The sequence below is a fragment of the Coturnix japonica genome, chromosome 3 (assembly GCF_054131305.1).
Source record: "Coturnix japonica strain WE chromosome 3, WE-NBRP24, whole genome shotgun sequence".
In the NCBI taxonomy this organism is placed as follows: Eukaryota; Metazoa; Chordata; class Aves; order Galliformes; family Phasianidae; genus Coturnix; species Coturnix japonica.
The window spans coordinates 96316467-96334972 of record NC_140665.1 but is presented as its reverse complement, the minus strand read 5'-3'; the positions used below and the strand labels follow the sequence as shown (position 1 = coordinate 96334972).

The 18506-nt window shown below is 43.4% G+C and overlaps 1 protein-coding gene and 1 non-coding gene across 3 annotated transcripts in view; both read left to right on the top strand.

The window, feature by feature from the left end:
* Positions 1 to 721: 721 nt before the first annotated feature.
* TRNAS-AGA (transfer RNA serine (anticodon AGA)) lies at positions 722 to 803 on the top strand. The gene has a single exon. It is a non-coding gene; the product is annotated as a tRNA-Ser (tRNA).
* Positions 804 to 953: 150 nt separating this feature from the next.
* HS1BP3 (HCLS1 binding protein 3) overlaps positions 954 to 18506 on the top strand; it is a 37497-nt gene continuing 19944 nt past the window's right edge. For both annotated transcript variants that reach the window (XM_015859581.2, XM_085542269.1), the window contains exons 1-4: positions 954 to 1016; positions 2160 to 2325; positions 8966 to 9173; positions 10974 to 11187. In XM_015859581.2, the coding sequence (XP_015715067.2) occupies positions 976 to 1016; positions 2160 to 2325; positions 8966 to 9173; positions 10974 to 11187 (629 nt within the window). In that variant the 5' untranslated portion in view covers positions 954 to 975. The remainder of the gene's footprint in view (positions 1017 to 2159; positions 2326 to 8965; positions 9174 to 10973; positions 11188 to 18506) is intronic.

The following is an 18506-nucleotide window of genomic DNA, read 5'->3' as shown; positions in this document are numbered from 1 at the left end:
CACTGCCCACTGAACCATAGCCCTAAGTACTCCATCAACACTTTCCTTACACACCTCCTGGGTTGGTAGTGTAGAGACGGAAAGATGTTTTAGGACCTGAAGCATCTTGTTTTGGGCCCCTCACTGAAGTTTTGGGCCCCTCACTGCAAGAAAGACATTGAGGCCCTGGAACATGTTCAGAGGAGGGCTACAAAGCTGGTGAGGGGTCTGAAGCACAGGCCTTATGAGGAGAGGCTGAGGGAGCTGGGATTGTTCAGCCTGGAGAAGAGGAGGCTCAGGGGAGGCCTTATTGCTCTCTATAACTTCCTGAAGGGAGGTTGTAGTGAGCTGGGGGTTGGCCTCTTCTCTCGTGTAATTGATGATAGAACTAGAGGGAATGGTTTTAAGCTGCGTCAGGGGAGATTCAGGCTGAACATTAGGAAGTATTACTTTTCAGAAAGGGTAGTCAGGCATTGGAATGCACTGCCCAGGGAGGTGGTGGAGCCACCGACCATGGGAGTGTTCAAGAAACGTTTGGTTGTTGTGTTGATGAATATGATTTAGCTGGGAAGTACTTGTAATGGCTGGACTAGATGATCTTCGAGGTCTTTTCCAACCTTGATAATTCTGTGATTCTGTGATCTCCTGTAGGGTGAAAAGCTGAGAAGGACTGTCACAGCTCGGGGCCACTAAGCAGACATAAATTACTGCCGTTTTGCTGCCAGCAGCTTTGTATGCCGGTGTAGTCGTGGCCGAGTGGTTAAGGCGATGGACTAGAAATCCATTGGGGTCTCCCCGCGCAGGTTCGAATCCTGCCGACTACGTGGCAAGCTTTACTTTTATTCCTTACGCTTCTCAGCGCTCCTTTTGCACCGCAGCCCTCACACATCCGGCCGGGCCGCAGCCACAGGGAGGCGGGACCCCGTGACGGGCCGCTCAGCTGCCGACAGCGGCCTGTGCTCGCGGGGCGGGCCGGAAGGAGCCCGATCCCCCGCCATGCAGCACAGCGCGGCGCCCGCGGTGCTGGTCACCACCAGGTACCGGCCGGGATCGGGGCGGCGGGCGCTGAGGGGGCTGAGGGAGCGGCTCCCCGGCTGTGTGGGGGTGTGTGGGGCCGCTGCTGTCCCGTGAGGTTTAGTGACGATCCGAGGCCGGATCGAGTCCGTGCTGTCTGGTATACCGTTCCTGTTTGGTTGTTCCGCCCTGCTTCACAGCACTTCCCTTCGTCCTAAAGGACTTCAGTGGTCAGCTTGGAAAAGATCTCCGAGATCGGCTAGTCCAACCTGCAGCCGTGTAGTTAAACTGCATGGAGAAATCATGAATAGAATGGCCTGGGTTGAAAAGGACCACAATGATCATATAGTTCCAACCCCCTGCTGTGTGCAGGGTCACCAACCAGCAGAGCAGGCTGCCCAGAGCCACATCCAGCCTTTCCTTCAATGCCTCCACATTGAATGGGGCATCCACAGCCTCCTTGGGCAACCTGTTCCAGTGCATCACCACCCTCTGTGTGAAAAAGCTTCCTCCTAATATGAGATCTGATTTCTGTTGGCTTAGGATCATTATTATACTTAAGAAACCCGTCCTGTTACCATGGAAGAGGTAACGGTGGTAGGTTTTGTATAAGAGATGTTCACAAAAGTGATCACGAAGCATTAAGCAAACGAGCAATAAATGTGGTTATTTCCCTTCCCTCTAACCGCTTTCCATTACAGTCGTTTTAGCTGGGACTTCTAAGAGCTTTGAAATGAAAAGCCTGGGTGTGAGTATGTCCTTATCAACTTCATGGTGTGTGTACAGCTCTCTGATTCAGTGACTTTTACAGTGATGTTTTCATCACGGTACACTGTACGTGATTGATGATTGAGGCTAAATCAAGGCTTAGCTTGACCTGTGACCAGAGCTTTGTTTTAGAGCACGATGAAATTGGAGATCACAGCATCTGCTTGTCTGCCCTGCAGGGTAAAGCAGCATTTGTTGGGACTCTAATATTCAAAACCAATATGTATTATTTCATGTTGTGATGGGTGATGTCTGTGCAGTTTTGTATTGCTGTGGTGTAGGGTCTGTCCTGTGCCCTGTTAAAACAGAAGTACTGACCTTCTGGAGCTTTGAATTGGAGGGTCATTTAAAAGTGTGTGTGCTGGTATCTGAGCTCTGTGTGTTATTTTCCTTCCTAGACAAATCCAGAATACACACACTGGGTTGGATCTGTCAGTACCAGAATACCAGGAGGTCCGTGGGAAGATGATGTCTGGCCACGTGGAGTACCACATAGTCGTCGTTACCCGACTGGCTGCCTTCAAGTCAGCAAAGCACAAACCTGAGGATGTTGTTCAGTTTATGGTAAATGTTTAATCAGTGCCACGTTAGCAATCATTCTTTTTTCTCTCTCTCTTAATCCACTTCGATTGTTTTGGTTCTGATGTAACAGATACTTTTGCATGCTGTCGGCATCTGCACTTTGCAGATGTTTCGGTGATGACTGTAATGTTAGAATGATGTATGTGGTTACCTGGTAGACCATTAGCCTTACTATAACTCATGCTCAATGGGACGTAGCTGGTAAATGGATGTGCACACAGTGTGACTTGCAGATAAAGAAACATCTGTCAGTGCTCTGAAAAAGTCATGGTGAGGAGCAGATCTCTGACACTTGTTGCACTCCCTAGCTGATAGACTATGGGAAAGTGCTGCAAGAGAGACTGTTCTCTTCTCTTGTTCTGGGGAGGATCGAGTGGTTCTCTCTCTTGCAGTGCTTCCTTCTTTCTGCCAGTGTCAGTCGCCATGTGGCCATTCTGTAGTGACAGCTGAGCAGCTGGTCCTGGCTAAAAACAGTGTTTGGGGGCTTCTTGCTTAGTACTAATTTACACCTGTTTCTTCAGCCTCTGAGTTGCACAGCACTCATCAGTCATTGCTGAAGGACAGGGGAAGGGCCAGACGGGGGTAGATGAGAGAAGGGGATGTGGAATTGCTTTTTTCTGTGCTGTAGTGCCTGCTTTTATTATGCACTATTTCCATGCAGCTCTGTGAAAGGAGGAACCTGACTAAACTCAAAGTTTTAAGCTGGTTTTTGTTATCTGATACTGTGCTTCACTTAGAAAAAGGAGTTGAAATCAGCTCTTCCATACAGAGAAGGAGCAGACTTCCTACTGTGCTCCCCCTGTTTGCTGGGGTTATCCACTCCCATGTCTGTTCTCTCTGAGTAAAAGAATTTTCCACACTCAGCTGTTCTTCTCAAGTGAAGTGAACCTTTCTGATTTCTTCTCGGGTCAGACCTCCTGGCATTTCATTCTTTATGAGGAAGAAAACTGTGGTGTAGCCTGACAGGAGTAACATTTGTCTCATCTGATGCATTTCTTTTTTCAGCTAAGTCTGATGTATTATAGAGTTTGGTGCATGAAAGTAATTTAAAACTCTGAGCTGAGTGGTTGGAAGATGGATGCTTTGCGTCGATTCATTCCAGTGAGTCTTCTGTATGTATTCCTGGAAGGAGCAGAGGGATTCACCTGTCCTAGTTTATCTCTCTGCAAGTTAGATATTTTAATCTGAGTCTGTCACTGCTTTTGTGGTCACTGGAGAGAAGGGGAATGGGGTGACTCATCCTCTGGAAATGCCTCTACTATTTGACTGTAAAGGGAAAGCATTCTGCATGTTAGACAGCTGGGGTGGAGGTCTTTGACTCTAGGCTGAAATGCTTAAGGCTCAATTGAGTTGCATGCTACTCACTGTCTAGACTATCTGAGGTGCCCTGGAGTTTATCAAAAAGCTCTGACAATGCTGTGGGTCTCCCATAGGTTTTGTGTGATATTTGGTTGCACTCTTGGGTGCCCCAGAGCATCTCAGATGGCATAGATGCCTATGTTTAGGCAGAGCTGTTTGTTTTCTGTGGTTAGATGTCTACATTTGACCAGTATTTTCCCATTGCAACCACTGCAGTACTGTTGAGAAGAATATAGCAGAGCATTTATGATGTGGGTGAACTCTGTTCTTCTGAGAAGCTTCTGAGAAGCTTCTGAGAAGCTTGAGATGCCTTGTGGAGGGTGATGCATTTTGACATAGGATCACAGAATCACACAGAGTCACAGAATGACCCAGGTTGGAAGGGACCTCAAGGATCATGTAGTTCCAACCCCCCTGCCCAGCAGGGCCACCAAACATACACATTTACTAGATCAGGTTCCTTCTTCTGTTCCTTTCCCTTGTAATTTGACGTTCCTCGTCTAGCTGCTTTTCTGTCTGTTTCCAATAGAAGTCAATGTCCTGTTCCTTTTCATGCCCTAGATGGCAGCAGTGAAACTCTGTGTGCTTTGAGCTCCAAGCAGCCACAGGCAGCCATGTGCTTGTACACTATTTTCTCCACAAAAAACATCTTTGCGTCCTCTGGGAAAAGAAGGTGAGCAGGACAGAAGCACCCTCTGAGCCGGCTCTGACCTCAGCACTGTGGTTTAGACCACAGTAGATCAAGATGTGTGAAGGTTCTCAGACCAAAGCTAAACAAACAGCAGAAAGAGACTTCATATCTGACCTGGCGAGCTATTGCCCTTTACAATGGGTTTGAGCAATCCAGGGTTCTGTGTGTTCCCCAGCTATAATGGGGCTGTGCAACATCAACATTTCAAATGAAATGTTGGTGAAGCATTAACAGAAGAAGAAATCCACATCCTTGTTACCTTCAGATCTACGTTCTGAGAAACAGAAGGGATTTTTTAATTAAAAAGGAAAAAGAAATACCATGTGTAAAATACAGCAGATGGGTTGTAGAACTGCTTAACCTTGAGGTTGTGTTTGGTAATTAAAGGACTCAGCTGCATTTCTTTCAAAGGTCAGAATCCTACTGAAACAATGAAATTGGTTTTATCTTCCGTGCTGCATCAGGTACTGCTGCAAAGGTAACCTTTAATTATTGTCTACAGATGGACCATTTTCTGTGAGGCTTTGTTTATCTTAAATGCATTTCTTCCAGCCACACCTTACCTTCTTTAGCAGTGAGCTTCTCTCTTCCCAGCCTAATTAAAAATCCACCCAACAGATAGTGCCTTCTCTTTCTATTTGTGCCTGGTTTAATTTCTTCTTTTTTACAAGTACCATTTAGGGCTGACAATAGCAGGACACAGGGAAATGGTTTTAAGTTAAAAGAGGGAAGATTTAGGTTGGATGTTAGGGGGAAGTTCTTCACTAGGAGAGTGGTTAGGCCCTGGAACAGGCTGCCCAGGGAGGTTGTGGATGCCCCGTCCTTGGAGGTGTTCAAGGCCAGGTTGGACAGGGCCCTGGGCAACCTGATCTAGTAAAGGTGTATGTTTGGTGGCCCTGCCAGGCAGGGGGGTTGGAACCACATGATCCTTGAGGTCCCTTCCAACCCGGGTCATTCTGTGATTCTGTTAGTCAAGTTCTTTCCTTTTTCCTGGCTGAGCAAAGAAGTATTGGTGTCAGGCAGGCACATTTTGAGGAGAAATTTACTACAGAACCATCTTCCTCTTATAAAGTGAAGGAGTAAAAGCGTGTGGGTGTGCTTTTATTCTTGCCTATTGGTGCACGTTGGCCTACTTTCTGTGAGCCTCACAGTCCCTCTGGGCTGGGGCTGCTGTTTCCTGACCACACAGGTATGTTGGGAAGATAAATTCCTTCATGCTTTACTCTCTGTGATGGGAGAGCAGCTCTTGGTGTTAGCAGTAGGTTCAGCAGCTGTTAAGAGTTCATGTTGATTAAAGAAGAAATAGTAGAGTGCTGCTTTTCTGCTGGGTGAAACAGGTGAGGAGAACAAGCAGGTGGTCATGTAATTAAAACCTACTGTCATGCATAACCATGAGATCATCAGGCAGCATTAATTCTGGTATTGCTTACCTTGGAAGCGTACAAGTGAAAGCTCAGTATGTGTTGTCTGTATGTAGGGGTGCTTTTGATTCCTGTATCCAAAGCTGCTGGATGTTTTAAGGGGTAATGCTTCACTTCTATTTTCTGACAGTGTGCAGAAGTGGGCTTTTAAAAAGTAGTCACAGATATGTATTTCATGAAATACTGTAGAACTAAGTCTAGTCGTTAGTGTGCATTGGCTGGCTGAGGGGGTCGAGTTAGCTCTGTTTGAGGCCTCAGTTTCATTGAAATCCTTACTGTTAATAGAAAGCATATGAAGACAAGTTTGAGGCATTAAAAGGAGCCTAGGGAAAGGAGACATTAAATCCCACTAATACTGAGTGGAATCAAATTCTCCTGTGCACATCAGAGAGTCCCAGGCTTGTGTCCTTCAGGCATCAGTGCATACTTTGATGCGCGAGGCTCTTGTGAAGAGGGGGGTAAGGCACATGCATGAGATTTGAGGGATTAGCAGCAAACTACAGTCTTTCACTTTGAACTTCCCAGTGGTTTTCTTAACCTTCTAGCTGTATGTAGTCATATTTGACTTACTTATCTGTTTCCTGGAGGGGGGGAATAAAAAAGCCACTCAGCCCATTCCTGTCTCTGTTTCAGCTCTAAGTTGAATGTTAATTGTTACAGGCAGATAGGGTCTTGACCTGGCAAATACGCACATGCTTTGCTGTATCTGTGTGATTAACTCTTTTGAAGTAAAGTAAATGGTGCCTTTGATATTGCAACTTGACAGAACTCCCTTGAAGTCAATGCACTTGAGCTGGCTTCAGCAGGTAGGGGCTTAGGGTAGAGGCAGGGAGGGGGAGAGGATAATTGCGGGACCCTAGAGGAATTACAGGTTACATAAGACAAATATTTTAATATCAATCAAATGGGATCTCGTTTATTGAATAGCATTGATAAAGGAGGCTTTAGAGCAGCCTCTTGTTTTTTAACCTGACATTCTGTACCACAGAATCCACGGCCTCTCTTCAAAGAATTGTGAAGGGTAACCAGGAAAAGGAAGATTTAACTTGCTGCATGCCCTTCCCTTGGGAAACTGACAGAAAACATGAAATTGTAAGCCAGGATTTGAGGCAGAGCCACAGGAGGCAGGGACTTGCTAGGCACAGCCTTTGGCGTAGGTGGGGAATAGTTTGGGCTGCAGGTTTCACATCCCGCGTGTGTGGTAGGTTATCCCAGCAGAGGGCATCCCCACACTGCTGAATGTTAGTTTGCATGGTGTGTTGCAGGCTTTTGGGTATCCTGTTATTATGCTTTGCGTATAATATTATTACGTTGTACGTGCTGTTGCAAGGTGTTGTGCAAAGCCCACACAGATTCACAACGGCTGAATTAGTAGCAGCATGCAAAGGTGTGCAATTACTTTAAGTTCAATGGTTTAATTAGATATAAATTGAGATTTATGAATGATGTGCAGTGTTTGATAGAGGAGGGATGATAATTAAGAGGGGAGTGAAATATGTCTGTATGTCTCAGTTCATTGCTCCTTTCTGAGTGCTTTACAGCTGTATTGGCTTGGTCTTGTTGATTGGCTGCTGTCTTCTAATGGCTTCAGGAATTAATTTGTTATGTATTATTGCCATTAATCAGTGAAAGTTTCTACTATTCACAATGACTGGCAGTACCCATAAAGGCTACTGAGTACTCTGCACCAGGCTAAATCCTGGGCTGAACAGAGGGAGTGCTAGCTGCCCAGGCAAAACTGTGCCAGATGCTATCAGGTTCCAGAAGACACTATAAGGTTCCTATCAGATACTATCAGGTTTCACTGCTGGGGAATACACCCCAGTACTGTTAAGTTTGCTTGTATAGATATAGTTTATGGGTTCTGAGTTAGTGTCTAGCTTATTTCCCAGATACTTTTGTGCTTCTTGTGGGTTGACCTTCTATTATTGCTGTGTTGGTGGAGGTGTTCTGCCTTCTTCAATCCCAAGATAGAAGATGTGGTGCTCATGTCTCTCCATGTCTTATATCACACTGCTAATTGGGATTCACTCCACTACAGTTAGCCAGCGTAAGTTACAGGAGGATAAATGTTCCACCCTAGGAGAGGATCTGATCTGCGCAGCCTCTGCTTGCACTAGATTTTGGGTTGTTTTTTTAAATCCAACTCTGTATGCATTGCAACGCTTTAATAGATTATGGAGCATCAAGATGAATGTATTGTCTGTATAATGCCACAGTCCCATAGCATGGCAGTCAATCTCCATTATGACCATCATATCAATTACAGACAGTATGTTGTCTTTCTGTGGGGGATTTTTTGTGTGTGTTGGTTTCCAGTCTTGAATTCAGAGCTGGCTGTGGCATATAAGCCAGCCTATTTCTAACCAGCATTCCCATGGTTATCACTTTCCTGTGGTATCTTGGGCCTTATTTTCTCCTCAGACTTCCTGCCTTTGTGTGCAGAGGGAATGACTCCACTGTTGGCATCTTCTCACTATACAAGAACCTATTGACCATGGCCAAGTGGTTTCTTTTTATTTTCTCATAGATAAGGAGCCAGGGATCAGCTGAGGTCTTTGCCCTTGAGTTTTTTCATGGATAAACTGAAGAGTCAAGGATCACCTGAGGTCTTTTCCCTTGAGTTTTTGTGTTGGGTGCTGCGCAGGGCAACAAATGTGCCAGGTGTTTAGGCCTTGACAGCCAGAAGCACACCAAAACCCAGCAAGGCTGAAAAATCTGGCATTGTGGTAGAAAGATTCATCCTGCTTTCGCCATCTGATACATACCCAGCTATGCCTCCTATCTTTTGAAGCTGATCATCACATAGCAGACACAAATTTTAGCTGTCAGAGGAAAGTATCTGGTGCAGAGATCTTCCCAGTATTTAATTAGCTGATGAGTCAGACAAATGGACGCTGGGTATCTGGCAATGAACTTCTATTTCATTAGGGAGCGGATTTTAATAACAAAATCAGAAGACCAGCAACAGTGCTTTAGGATTGACTGTGTAGATAATAAGCTTTTACTAGGCTATATATGTAAAGCTCTTTGGTAATACATGTTTTTCCACTTCAGATTCCAGGGTTAATGCTTCACAGTGCTTAAATTGCTGCTTGTGTCTCCCTCTTGCCTTTAAAGAAACTTACCCAGACAACACATTCTATTTCAGGTGTCCAAGAAGTACAGCGAGATAGAGGAGCTCTACCACAGACTGTCAGCACGGTATCCACATGTTCCTCTTCCACTCTTGCCTAGAAAAGTTCTGTTTGTGGGAGAATCTGACATCTATGAACGAAGAGCAACGTTCAATGATATCATGAAATTCATCTCAAAAGATGAGGATCTAGCAACGAGTCCTGAGTTACTGGAATTTTTAGGTAACTAAAATATGTGAGTGTCCTCTCTTCCACAAACGTGCTTACTACAAGCCTTATTAGGTACTTGATTTAGATAGTCAAGAGCTAGAGAATGCCAGAGTAAGGGTTGTCACTAAAAATATTCTCTTGTGCATCTACAGTACTACACAGTCATCGAGCCATAGAATCATTAAGGTTGGAATAGACCTCTCAGACCATCTAGTCCAATCACCAACCCATCCCTGCCATGCCCACTGACCAGGTCCCTCAGTGCCACATCTCCATGTTTCTTGAACATCTCCAGGGACAGTGACTCCACCACCTCTCTGGGCAGCCTGTGTCAATGTCTCCACTCTTTCTGATTGCGTTTGCTGTTATTTTCCCCTTTTCAGTGAACGCATCTCCTTTGGAAGTACTAATGCCAAAATGGTTGTTATGAAAGTGTCAGTTGCACAATCTCTAATTTCCCTTAGGCATATACTAAAGCTGTGATTCAGAGCATGTAAGTTTCATAGGCTAAATAATCATGTATTGTTAGCAGAGGGATGGTCCCTGATAGGATGGTGCAAGTCTCCCTTAGTGAATAACTGTTCCATGCTTTGTCTGTTCTTCATTCCTAATAAAACTGCTAGGTCTTGCTGAAGTAGACCCTAAAGCAAACTGTTGGCAATGACTTTTTGAGTAGAAGCGATGCTTTTTTTAGTTAAAAAAAGCTAAAGAATAGGTTTTTTTTCTTCCTTAATTTCCCTTAGCTTTGTGTCCAGTTCTTGTTGCCGCTTCCAATTATTTGTACAGATCTTTTCTTACATTCCTTGGACGTAGCAGTGAGTAAGTGAATGAACGGAACAGATGGGCTCACTTCTCTTAGTTCATTTAAGTATTGCTCTGTGAGACTATCAAGTGTGCATCCCTGTAAGCAAAGCCTTATCAGTCACAAAACCCACAACTGAAAAAAGCTTCTTAAAGTCAAGGGGGGCAAAACTGCATAATGTTAGAAAAAGGATTTTGCCAAATAAGGTTTTAGAGTTCTTCCCTATCCTTGTCAGTGTTCTCTTGAAAGTAGGCCATAGAGAATTTAGAATTCATGTTAAGCTTTTATGTATACGATATAGATATAGCTGAATAAGTCCGTATATTCTGTGGACAGGTTATGTACAGGTAATGTGACCTGTTTATCAAAATCTGCCTTAAAATACTGTGTCTCACTCTACCAAACCAGATGAACATAGTGAAGAGAATCAGAACTTCAGACTTTGTTTCTGAGTGTAAACTGAAGAACTGTTTTGGAAACTGTTTTTCATGCTGTCCAGTGCTGTATTTTAGCCCAAGTTAATTAAATCATTAACTAAAAGTGGACTTTATCTCTTCTAGTTATATATGAAGGTTAGTTATCTACAGCAAAGTGGAGCATTTAGGCCCCCTCTGTAGCCAATGGGGAGAAATAGGCACTTCAGAAGGAAACTTATTGTCGAACAACTGTATTTAGATGTGATGAGTCACTGACTGGAAATTCTATTGTTTCCACTGACTACAGAAGGAACATAAAGGAGAAGATTAGACATATGCTGCTAGGTTTTAGATAAAAGTTAATTTCCTCTGTCTTTTTTTGCTTGACAACTTAAAAACATAAACAGATCAGAAATATAATGATGCAAGATTGAAAAGAACTAGGGATAGTTGGGAATATTGGAAGAATTTCACAAAAGCTGATTGTGTACTTCATTTCTCAAACAAAATCAGGAGGAACAGGTGCAAGGCATGAAATAAAACATGGCTGGTATCCCGTGTTTTCAGTTTTGCACCTGTAATTGTGTTTTGCAGGAACAAAATCCACTGGTGTCACTGACTTCAAGGGTAGAAACGTTCCTGATGACAAAGAGAAAGAAGATGAAGAAAATGATGCACTGGATTTCTTCAAAGAGGAGAAGACACCAGACTTGATTTCAAAGCTTACAACACTGGAGAATGCTGAGAAAAATGAGAAAAAAGAAGAGGAAGAGGAGGAAGAAGATTTAGACCCTCTTGGTATAATCAGGTATGGATGTCATGACTTTTGCTGTTTAATTTTTTGCCTAATTTTATTAAAAATTAGTCTATTCCATGTCTCTGTTCCCTCATCCCAATGTTCTATAATATAAAAAGCTGGACTTGAGGAGGAGAGGCCTCTGCTGTATTCCTGTAGATAGATTTCTGTAGATTCATAAAGAAGAACCTTTATGGATTAAAGAAAATGTGTAGGGCCACTTCAGTGCAATCCTCAGGGAATCCAAGAGAGAGAGAGACATTGTGAATGGCTTAACTACAGTCTCAACTGCAGTGGGTGCTCTACTAGATGCTGCAGGGTGCTTCCACAAATTGTTAAGCAGCTGGACACTATAGGAGATACCATTTTGGAGAGCACTAGGGTTTACTGTGTCTGGAACTACTTCTGAGCTGACTGGTACCTAGAATGACATGAAGTTATAGCATCACAAAGACCAAAAGAACCAACATTTCAATCATGAGATTCATGTATGAGCTATCTTTCCTTTTGCCCTTCTTTGATGATATCACCTCATGAATGCATCTAAGACATGAGCAGTAATAGCTTGAGAGACCAAGGAATTGATTCAGAGGTTGCTAAAGGTAACGTCTGGGTTTGTGTATCTTTCCAATAATTTTCAGGTGGTTATTTCCACTTCAAGATGGAAATTCGCATCAAATTCCCAAAAGCATTTCTAACTACTGGAGACTGACTGTAAATTTAGTTTTTCCATGTTTGGGATCATAAGTTGTGGCTGGTTTTTTTAGTGTGTCTCAAACTTTAGATGCCCAAGTAGAGAGGCCCAAAGTAGATTAGTTCTTGACCTTCAGTAAGCAGGCTGATGGATTCAGCTGAATTGGTTGAGGCATCCACAATCATTAGCCTCTACTGAATGGTTTTTTCTTGAACCAGTCTGGACTTTTGAAATGCTTCTTCCTAGAACTGCCAACTGATAGGAATGAGCCAGAACACTCTCTTATTGATTCCCAGTTACTGTGAATCATTTGCAGCATGGTCATTCACACCAAGTTCTTTGCATGGGTCTCCAGAACTAAAATTCAAGTGGACTGTAATGATTAAGGATTTTGATTTTGCTATTATAATCCCATTTAATTGCTGATGTCCAGATAGCATCTTTTTTACTTGAGATATTTCATCCTTTATGCTTTACTGGGGAACTTTAAGCATTATTCTTTTGACCAAGTGTGCTTAATTACTCAGAATTTCTCCTTTGTTGAAGAGGCGTTTTAAAAAGTTCAGCAACTATTTACAATGAGAAGCCAGATAACGTACTACTTCCCGCAGAATGGTCTTTAGTTGGTGGTGTTTATAAAAGAAACTGTCCTTTTTTGGATAGGAAAATGATATATTGGGTTAGCAAACACAATGTTGTATTTTCAGAGTTACAACAAGTGTAAGCTGTAAAGAATTTGCTGTGCCAAAACAAGCAAGAAGTTTGCTTTTCTGCTCTGCAGAGTTTGACGTAACATTTGAAAGTCTGATTATTTTAGTCCTTTAATGCCTTGAAGGATGAAAAGATTTGGTATTTAATCCTCATTTCGTTTATTGCTTTCATTCCTTTCCAGAGCAGAATTCTTAGTGAATCAGAATAATTTTGTTTATTTAAGAAGAAACAAAGCCTTCGCTGGTATAGAGTTGCAGCATGACACATCATGCAGTCTGATGGTTTTCTCTCTAACTCAGTGGTTGGCTTCTTATATAAAAATTTCTTGGTGTATTTATTATGTTTTTTTTAATATCGTATGTACACTGTCACAGCAGTGGAAATGAGAATCCTGAATCTCATTTTATATTGTTTCTAATTCCTCGAACTCAGCTAGCTTCTATGGAAGATATTTTTATTTCACATCATTGGAGATCAGGTTGGACATAAGCATTGCATCCCACTTTTAAGCCATCTGGGAATAATAGGACCATAGAATTACTCAGGTTGGAAAAGACCTTAAAGGTCATTAAGTCCAGCTGCAGCCTAACCAGAACCCTAACTCTAAAAACCCTCTGCTAAATCATATCTCTGAGCACCACATCCAAACGGCTCTTAAGCACATCCAGGAGTGGTGACTCAACCACCTTCCTGGGGAGCCTATTCCAGTGTTTAACAACCCTTTCTGTAAAGAAGTGCTTCCTAACGACTGACCTAAAGTTACCTTGGAGCTACTTGAGGCCATTTCCCCTCCTCCTGTTGCCTGTCACCAGTGAGAAGAGACTTGCCCCGCTTTCACTGTAAGCACCTTTCAGATACTGGAAGAGAGCAATAAGGTCTCCCCTCAGCCTCCTTTTCCCCAGACTAAACAGTCCCAGCTCCCTCAGCCTCTCCTCATAAGATTGATTCTCCAGGCCCTTCACAAGCCTTGTTGCCTTTTTCTGGACCTGCTCCAGTACCTCCATGTCTTTTTGTACTGATGTGCCCAAAACTGAACACAGTACTTGATATGAGGCCTCACCAATGCCGAGTACAGGGGCAGGATGACTTCCCTAGTCCTGCTCACCACACCACTCATGATACAAACCAGGATGCCATTGGCCTTCTTGGCCACCCGGGCACACTGCTGGCTCATATTCAGCCGACTGTCCATCCGCACACCAAGGTCCCTTTCCATCAGGCAGCTTTCCAGCCACTCCTCCCCAAGTTTGTAGGGCTGCCTGGGGTTGAATAATAGATGTCTATGTAAGAGGACAAAGAAAGAATCATAGTTTTCAGTGAGCGGTAGTTTCTGGAGTGAACATTTTAGGGTTTCTTTCATGCCCTTAAAGTTGTAGGTCCGTGCTTTAAACAAGGAACTTGACAGACTTGCAGCTTCAGTTTCTCATGCATGCTTTGTTTGGGATGGGAATCAATCAAAAAGAAGGTGGTACAGACTGGATAAACATGTTTAATACTATGCATTTCATTGTTGCATGGATAATTCAGTTCTAAAAAGATGCACAATTCCTTCCCTTGTTTTGCTTTTTATTTAAAAAAATATATTAAAAAAAAAAATAAATCTTTGAAAGCATATGAAGTCAACAGTAAAACAAGGCAGTCTATTGCAAGCCATATCAGCAGCCAGAGTGCTTTGAGTAGCAGAGTTCTGACCTAAATTGAATCATGTATTTGGCATAATCCTACATTTATTTTATTTTTTTTTTATTTCTGGATAAGGATGAAACTGCTCCAGTAGTAGGGGCCTCCATATGTTGTCAACACGCTTCACTTGGTAACAACTTTTCCTCCTGGGCCAGAAGGCCGTGTCTTGGACTAGGCCCAGCACTGCTGCTGTGCTGCTGAGCCACCAGATATCCAGTTAAATGCACTGGCCTTAGGGGTAAAATGCTAAACTAGGGTCTTGCTTTTTCTGCTTTTGTATTAATGATGATCATCCAGGTGGATGCTGGCTGGTAATGGAGGAGACATCCCAGTTGTGCTGATTTTCTTCCCTGCCTTCAGGGCTGTGGGGAGTTGATTTTTCATGTCTGGTGGCAACTCACTTGCCAGTTCTATGCTCTTCAGCTTTTCTCATGCACAAAAGATTACTTTCTGTGTTTGTACAGTGATCATCATCCATGTCTGGGCTGCTTAGCAACAGAAGGATTCCTTTTCTTGTCTGAATTAAGAACATCTTGAATATTTACTTCTCATTAAGTTTACGCCCTGGAGTTGCACCTTTTAACGCACTATCCTAGAATGAAAAGTGCTCAAACTTACATGGTGTTTTTGGGATGCAGTGCTAACATTCACCTGAAATGTGATTATAGGACGTGTACTGTCACCTCGTCTTCTGCTCTCCTTGAGAGTTAGGTGTATTGTTTCTCTGTGTTATCACTCTGCAAGTTTTCCTGGACGTGTGTAGAGATCTTTTCTGCTTTGTGCAGAGCAGCACAGACTAATACTGAGTAAGATGAGATCAACTGTGCAGTGGGGAAAGAGTGTATTGTACTTGCTTTTGTAGCAGTGGCACTTTTCTTCTTCTATTTTGTTTAATTTGGCAATGTATGCATACAGTTACTTAGAGCCTAGTTACATAAGCCTCTCTTAGCCAGAGCATTTATATTAAAGCCCTTATTTTTTCCCCTAGTAAGCCATCATGCTTACAGTATTCCTTTACTAAAATCCTCTAGATTGTGAAATTAGATATATATTTTATTTCGCATCATAGGAAAAATATCTGATATATTAACTTATCTTTTCTCCGTTCTCCTTAAAGTGGATGCAATGCTGCTATTTATCAGTCTTTAATCCATCTGTTTCAACATTTGCAGATACGTATTATTAAGTAACCAATAAACTACAGCAGTGCTTTTAGCAGTATGCCTTATTTTTTATAGAGGTGCAGAATCTTTTAACAGTGCTGGCTCATGAAAGATTTTCTGTTAAATTCCCCTGTCCTCCAAAAGAGGTTTGCTATACCCAGAATGCCCACTGGAAATAGCCATTGGCCTGTGCCATCTACGGGGCTGTCATAAGGACGGGTTAGGAGAAAGCAATCTGTCCCATGCCAGGGAATCAGCAGGACCTGATCTAACAGTTGAATTGCTGAATTGAGTTCCTGTGCTCAGGCCCAAGGTGTGAAGTGATTACCAACTAATAAATGAAGTATAGCCCTGAGCCCTTTTTCCCCCAGGGGTCAGCTCTCTGCCTTCTGATATGTTTGCTCTCTATTTGCCCTAAGGATTTCCTCAGGTTTTGCTTTCTGTAGGGAATTCAGGCAGCCAGTTGTGTATTTTTTCCTTCTGTTTGGTCCAAGAAAGACCACATTAGACGTTTCTAGCTCTGAATGTTACAACAACTGTAGGAACACATCACAGTAACTGAGTTGGATCTTATCTCTTTCTTCCTCAGATGAACTGTGTAGTTTGTTTGTAGGCTGAAGAGCTTTAAAACACAGTTTAATACTGACGTTAGTACTCATATTCAGTTTACTCTGATGAACTTGAGACAGTAGCTGATTAAAATGACTCAGAACCAGCTTTTCTGAACAAAGCACTGATAAATTTTGTCAAAAGAACACGAATACTTCATGACTTAAAGCATGTGACAGCCCTGTGCATGCATTTCTTCAGTGACAATTAAGCTCTGAGCTAATATTTGTTCACCAGCATGGGAGAACCCACCTTTTCCTGTGCTTTCCTGCCTCCGTATACTCTCTTCACCCCTCACCAGAGCCTCTCCTCCACACACAGTTCCCTCCCTTCCGTCCTTTCTCCTTTGCCTCCCTAAATCTTTCAGTGACAGCACATCCTCCCCTCAACCTGAGGTTTTTCCTGGCAGACTGCACAGAGCCATGGGTGGGTATTCCCCAGGCAAGATCTCTTCTGTCTGCTCTCTCTACCTTTGTTGTTATTTCAGCAGATTTCCCCTCATGGCTGCTCTTCATCCCATTTTGTACCTTCCCAGAGGAATAAAGGCACATGGGTAGATTGATGCTTCGCATCTGTTGTGGATAAACATAAATGTATCTAACTCCTGACAACGGTTTGGAAGGGATGAGGCAGTTGAGGGCTGATGTTTTGGGGGCTTGATGCTGCCAAAAGTTTTTAAAAGCTGTTCCTTGTTGCTGTGGTCAAGCTTGATCTGCCCTGGTGCCAGAGGTTTGCCATCACTTGGTTTGACTGGTAAAGAGAGTTCTAAAGGACTCAAGGCCTCTTCTGGCTGCAGACAAAGCGGGCAATTACTCTGAGCAGCAGATTGGTGGGGAGGAAGCAGCTGGGCAGCAAGCCCTGACTTTGCCAGAGCCCTGCAGAGCCAGGCTGGCTGCTGGAGGATGTAGGTTGGTGCATGTGCCAGCAGTTATTTCTGGGTTGTGTCCTAATGACCACCACACTAGAGTTTGTCTCCTGACATCTCAGTGATGCTTTGCTTTCCCTTTTCTTCCCTGTTGTGGACTAGGCCGGCCTCGGTCTTTATTGTCTCTGGGAGAGAAATGAATGGCAAAATTTGATCTCACTTCCTATACCAGAAAATTTGGGCAGCTGAAAACAGCTCACAGCGAGACAGAAGTCAGCTCCAAAGGAGTCCTGCGTTTTGTGCCTTGCCAAGTCGTTTCATTGATGGCATGCCCAGAGCTGTGGTAGGTAGGTGCAGGCACTGTGCCTGCTGGTGGATTTTTTTTCCTCAAAGGAAGAAGAGAGTATGTGCAGGCTGGAGCAGTGTCACAGCACAGCTGCTATCCACTGGGCAATTGGCCTGGAGCAAACTGGTCATAATTTATGTGTTCAGTTGTTGTGCTTTGGTCAACAGGGTTGTACTCCTGAGGTGTTGCCTCCACTTCTCAGTCATTCTCCTATTCCTCGGCCACTTGTAAATTCACAACAGTATTATGGCCTGGCCATGTGAGTTCATGGTTTCCCCTCTGAATCCAGCAGGATTTGGGCACCAAAGTAGAAACACTTGCCTGGCTGTCCTAACAAGCTGAGAGGGAGTGTTCATGTCAAAGAAAAGGGGAAGCTACAGGTTGTGTTGTCTTTATTCAGATAGATAAAACAATGAACAAGAAACAGAAAGAGCCTTGTTTTGCTAGCAGCGTGTGCATCCGTGCTCACAGCTGTGAAGCCTTTCGATATTTAAACAGGCAGATCTTTATATTCTGTGAATTGAGTCACAAGTTTAGGTTGCAAGGCATGCTCGACTGTCACTTAGCCAAGTTACACAAGTATTTGTTTCAATTCCAATGCAGCTGCTGTTCAATTGGAAACTTATTGAATCTCAGTAAACAACCCCACCGGTCTTCCACCGAAACATTTCTGGCAGTTGAATCTTTGCTTAAAACCAAGGTCATGGTCTGATATAGTGATCTTTCTCATCAGGGAGAGGAAAAAGAAGAAAAGACAGCAGGAAGTGTGGATTACTCATGCAAATAAAGGATGACTCTTATTTGCTTTTCATGGAATTATCTATTCTTGACCCATTTTAGGGGCAGACTTACAGCCTAGCTGTGGAGATTGTGTAACTGACTGAATAGGGAATAAAGCAGATGGCAGGATGCTCTCCTTGCACCACTTTAGTCTTTCCAGTTTGCCTGTCCTGAACATTGTTTATGTCTATAGATGCCTGGTGAGAATTCACTTCCCATATGCAGATGATGCAGTGGGTGTTCCTTTGCCTTCTGTCTCCAGCCCCACGTCCTCGGCACAGCTTCCCACATTTCTTCTCTGCCAAACTTGCTGTCCTCCCACAGATGAAGGGTTGAAGGTGATTGAAAGAAAACAGTGGAAAATGAAAACACATACAGCTATTGAATCTCACAGAAACACCCATATTAGTTCAGCGCTGCCTGCTGTGAGTGTTTGCTCTTGGGTCCAGGATGATGTTTTCCTTAGAAGGACTCTACTAA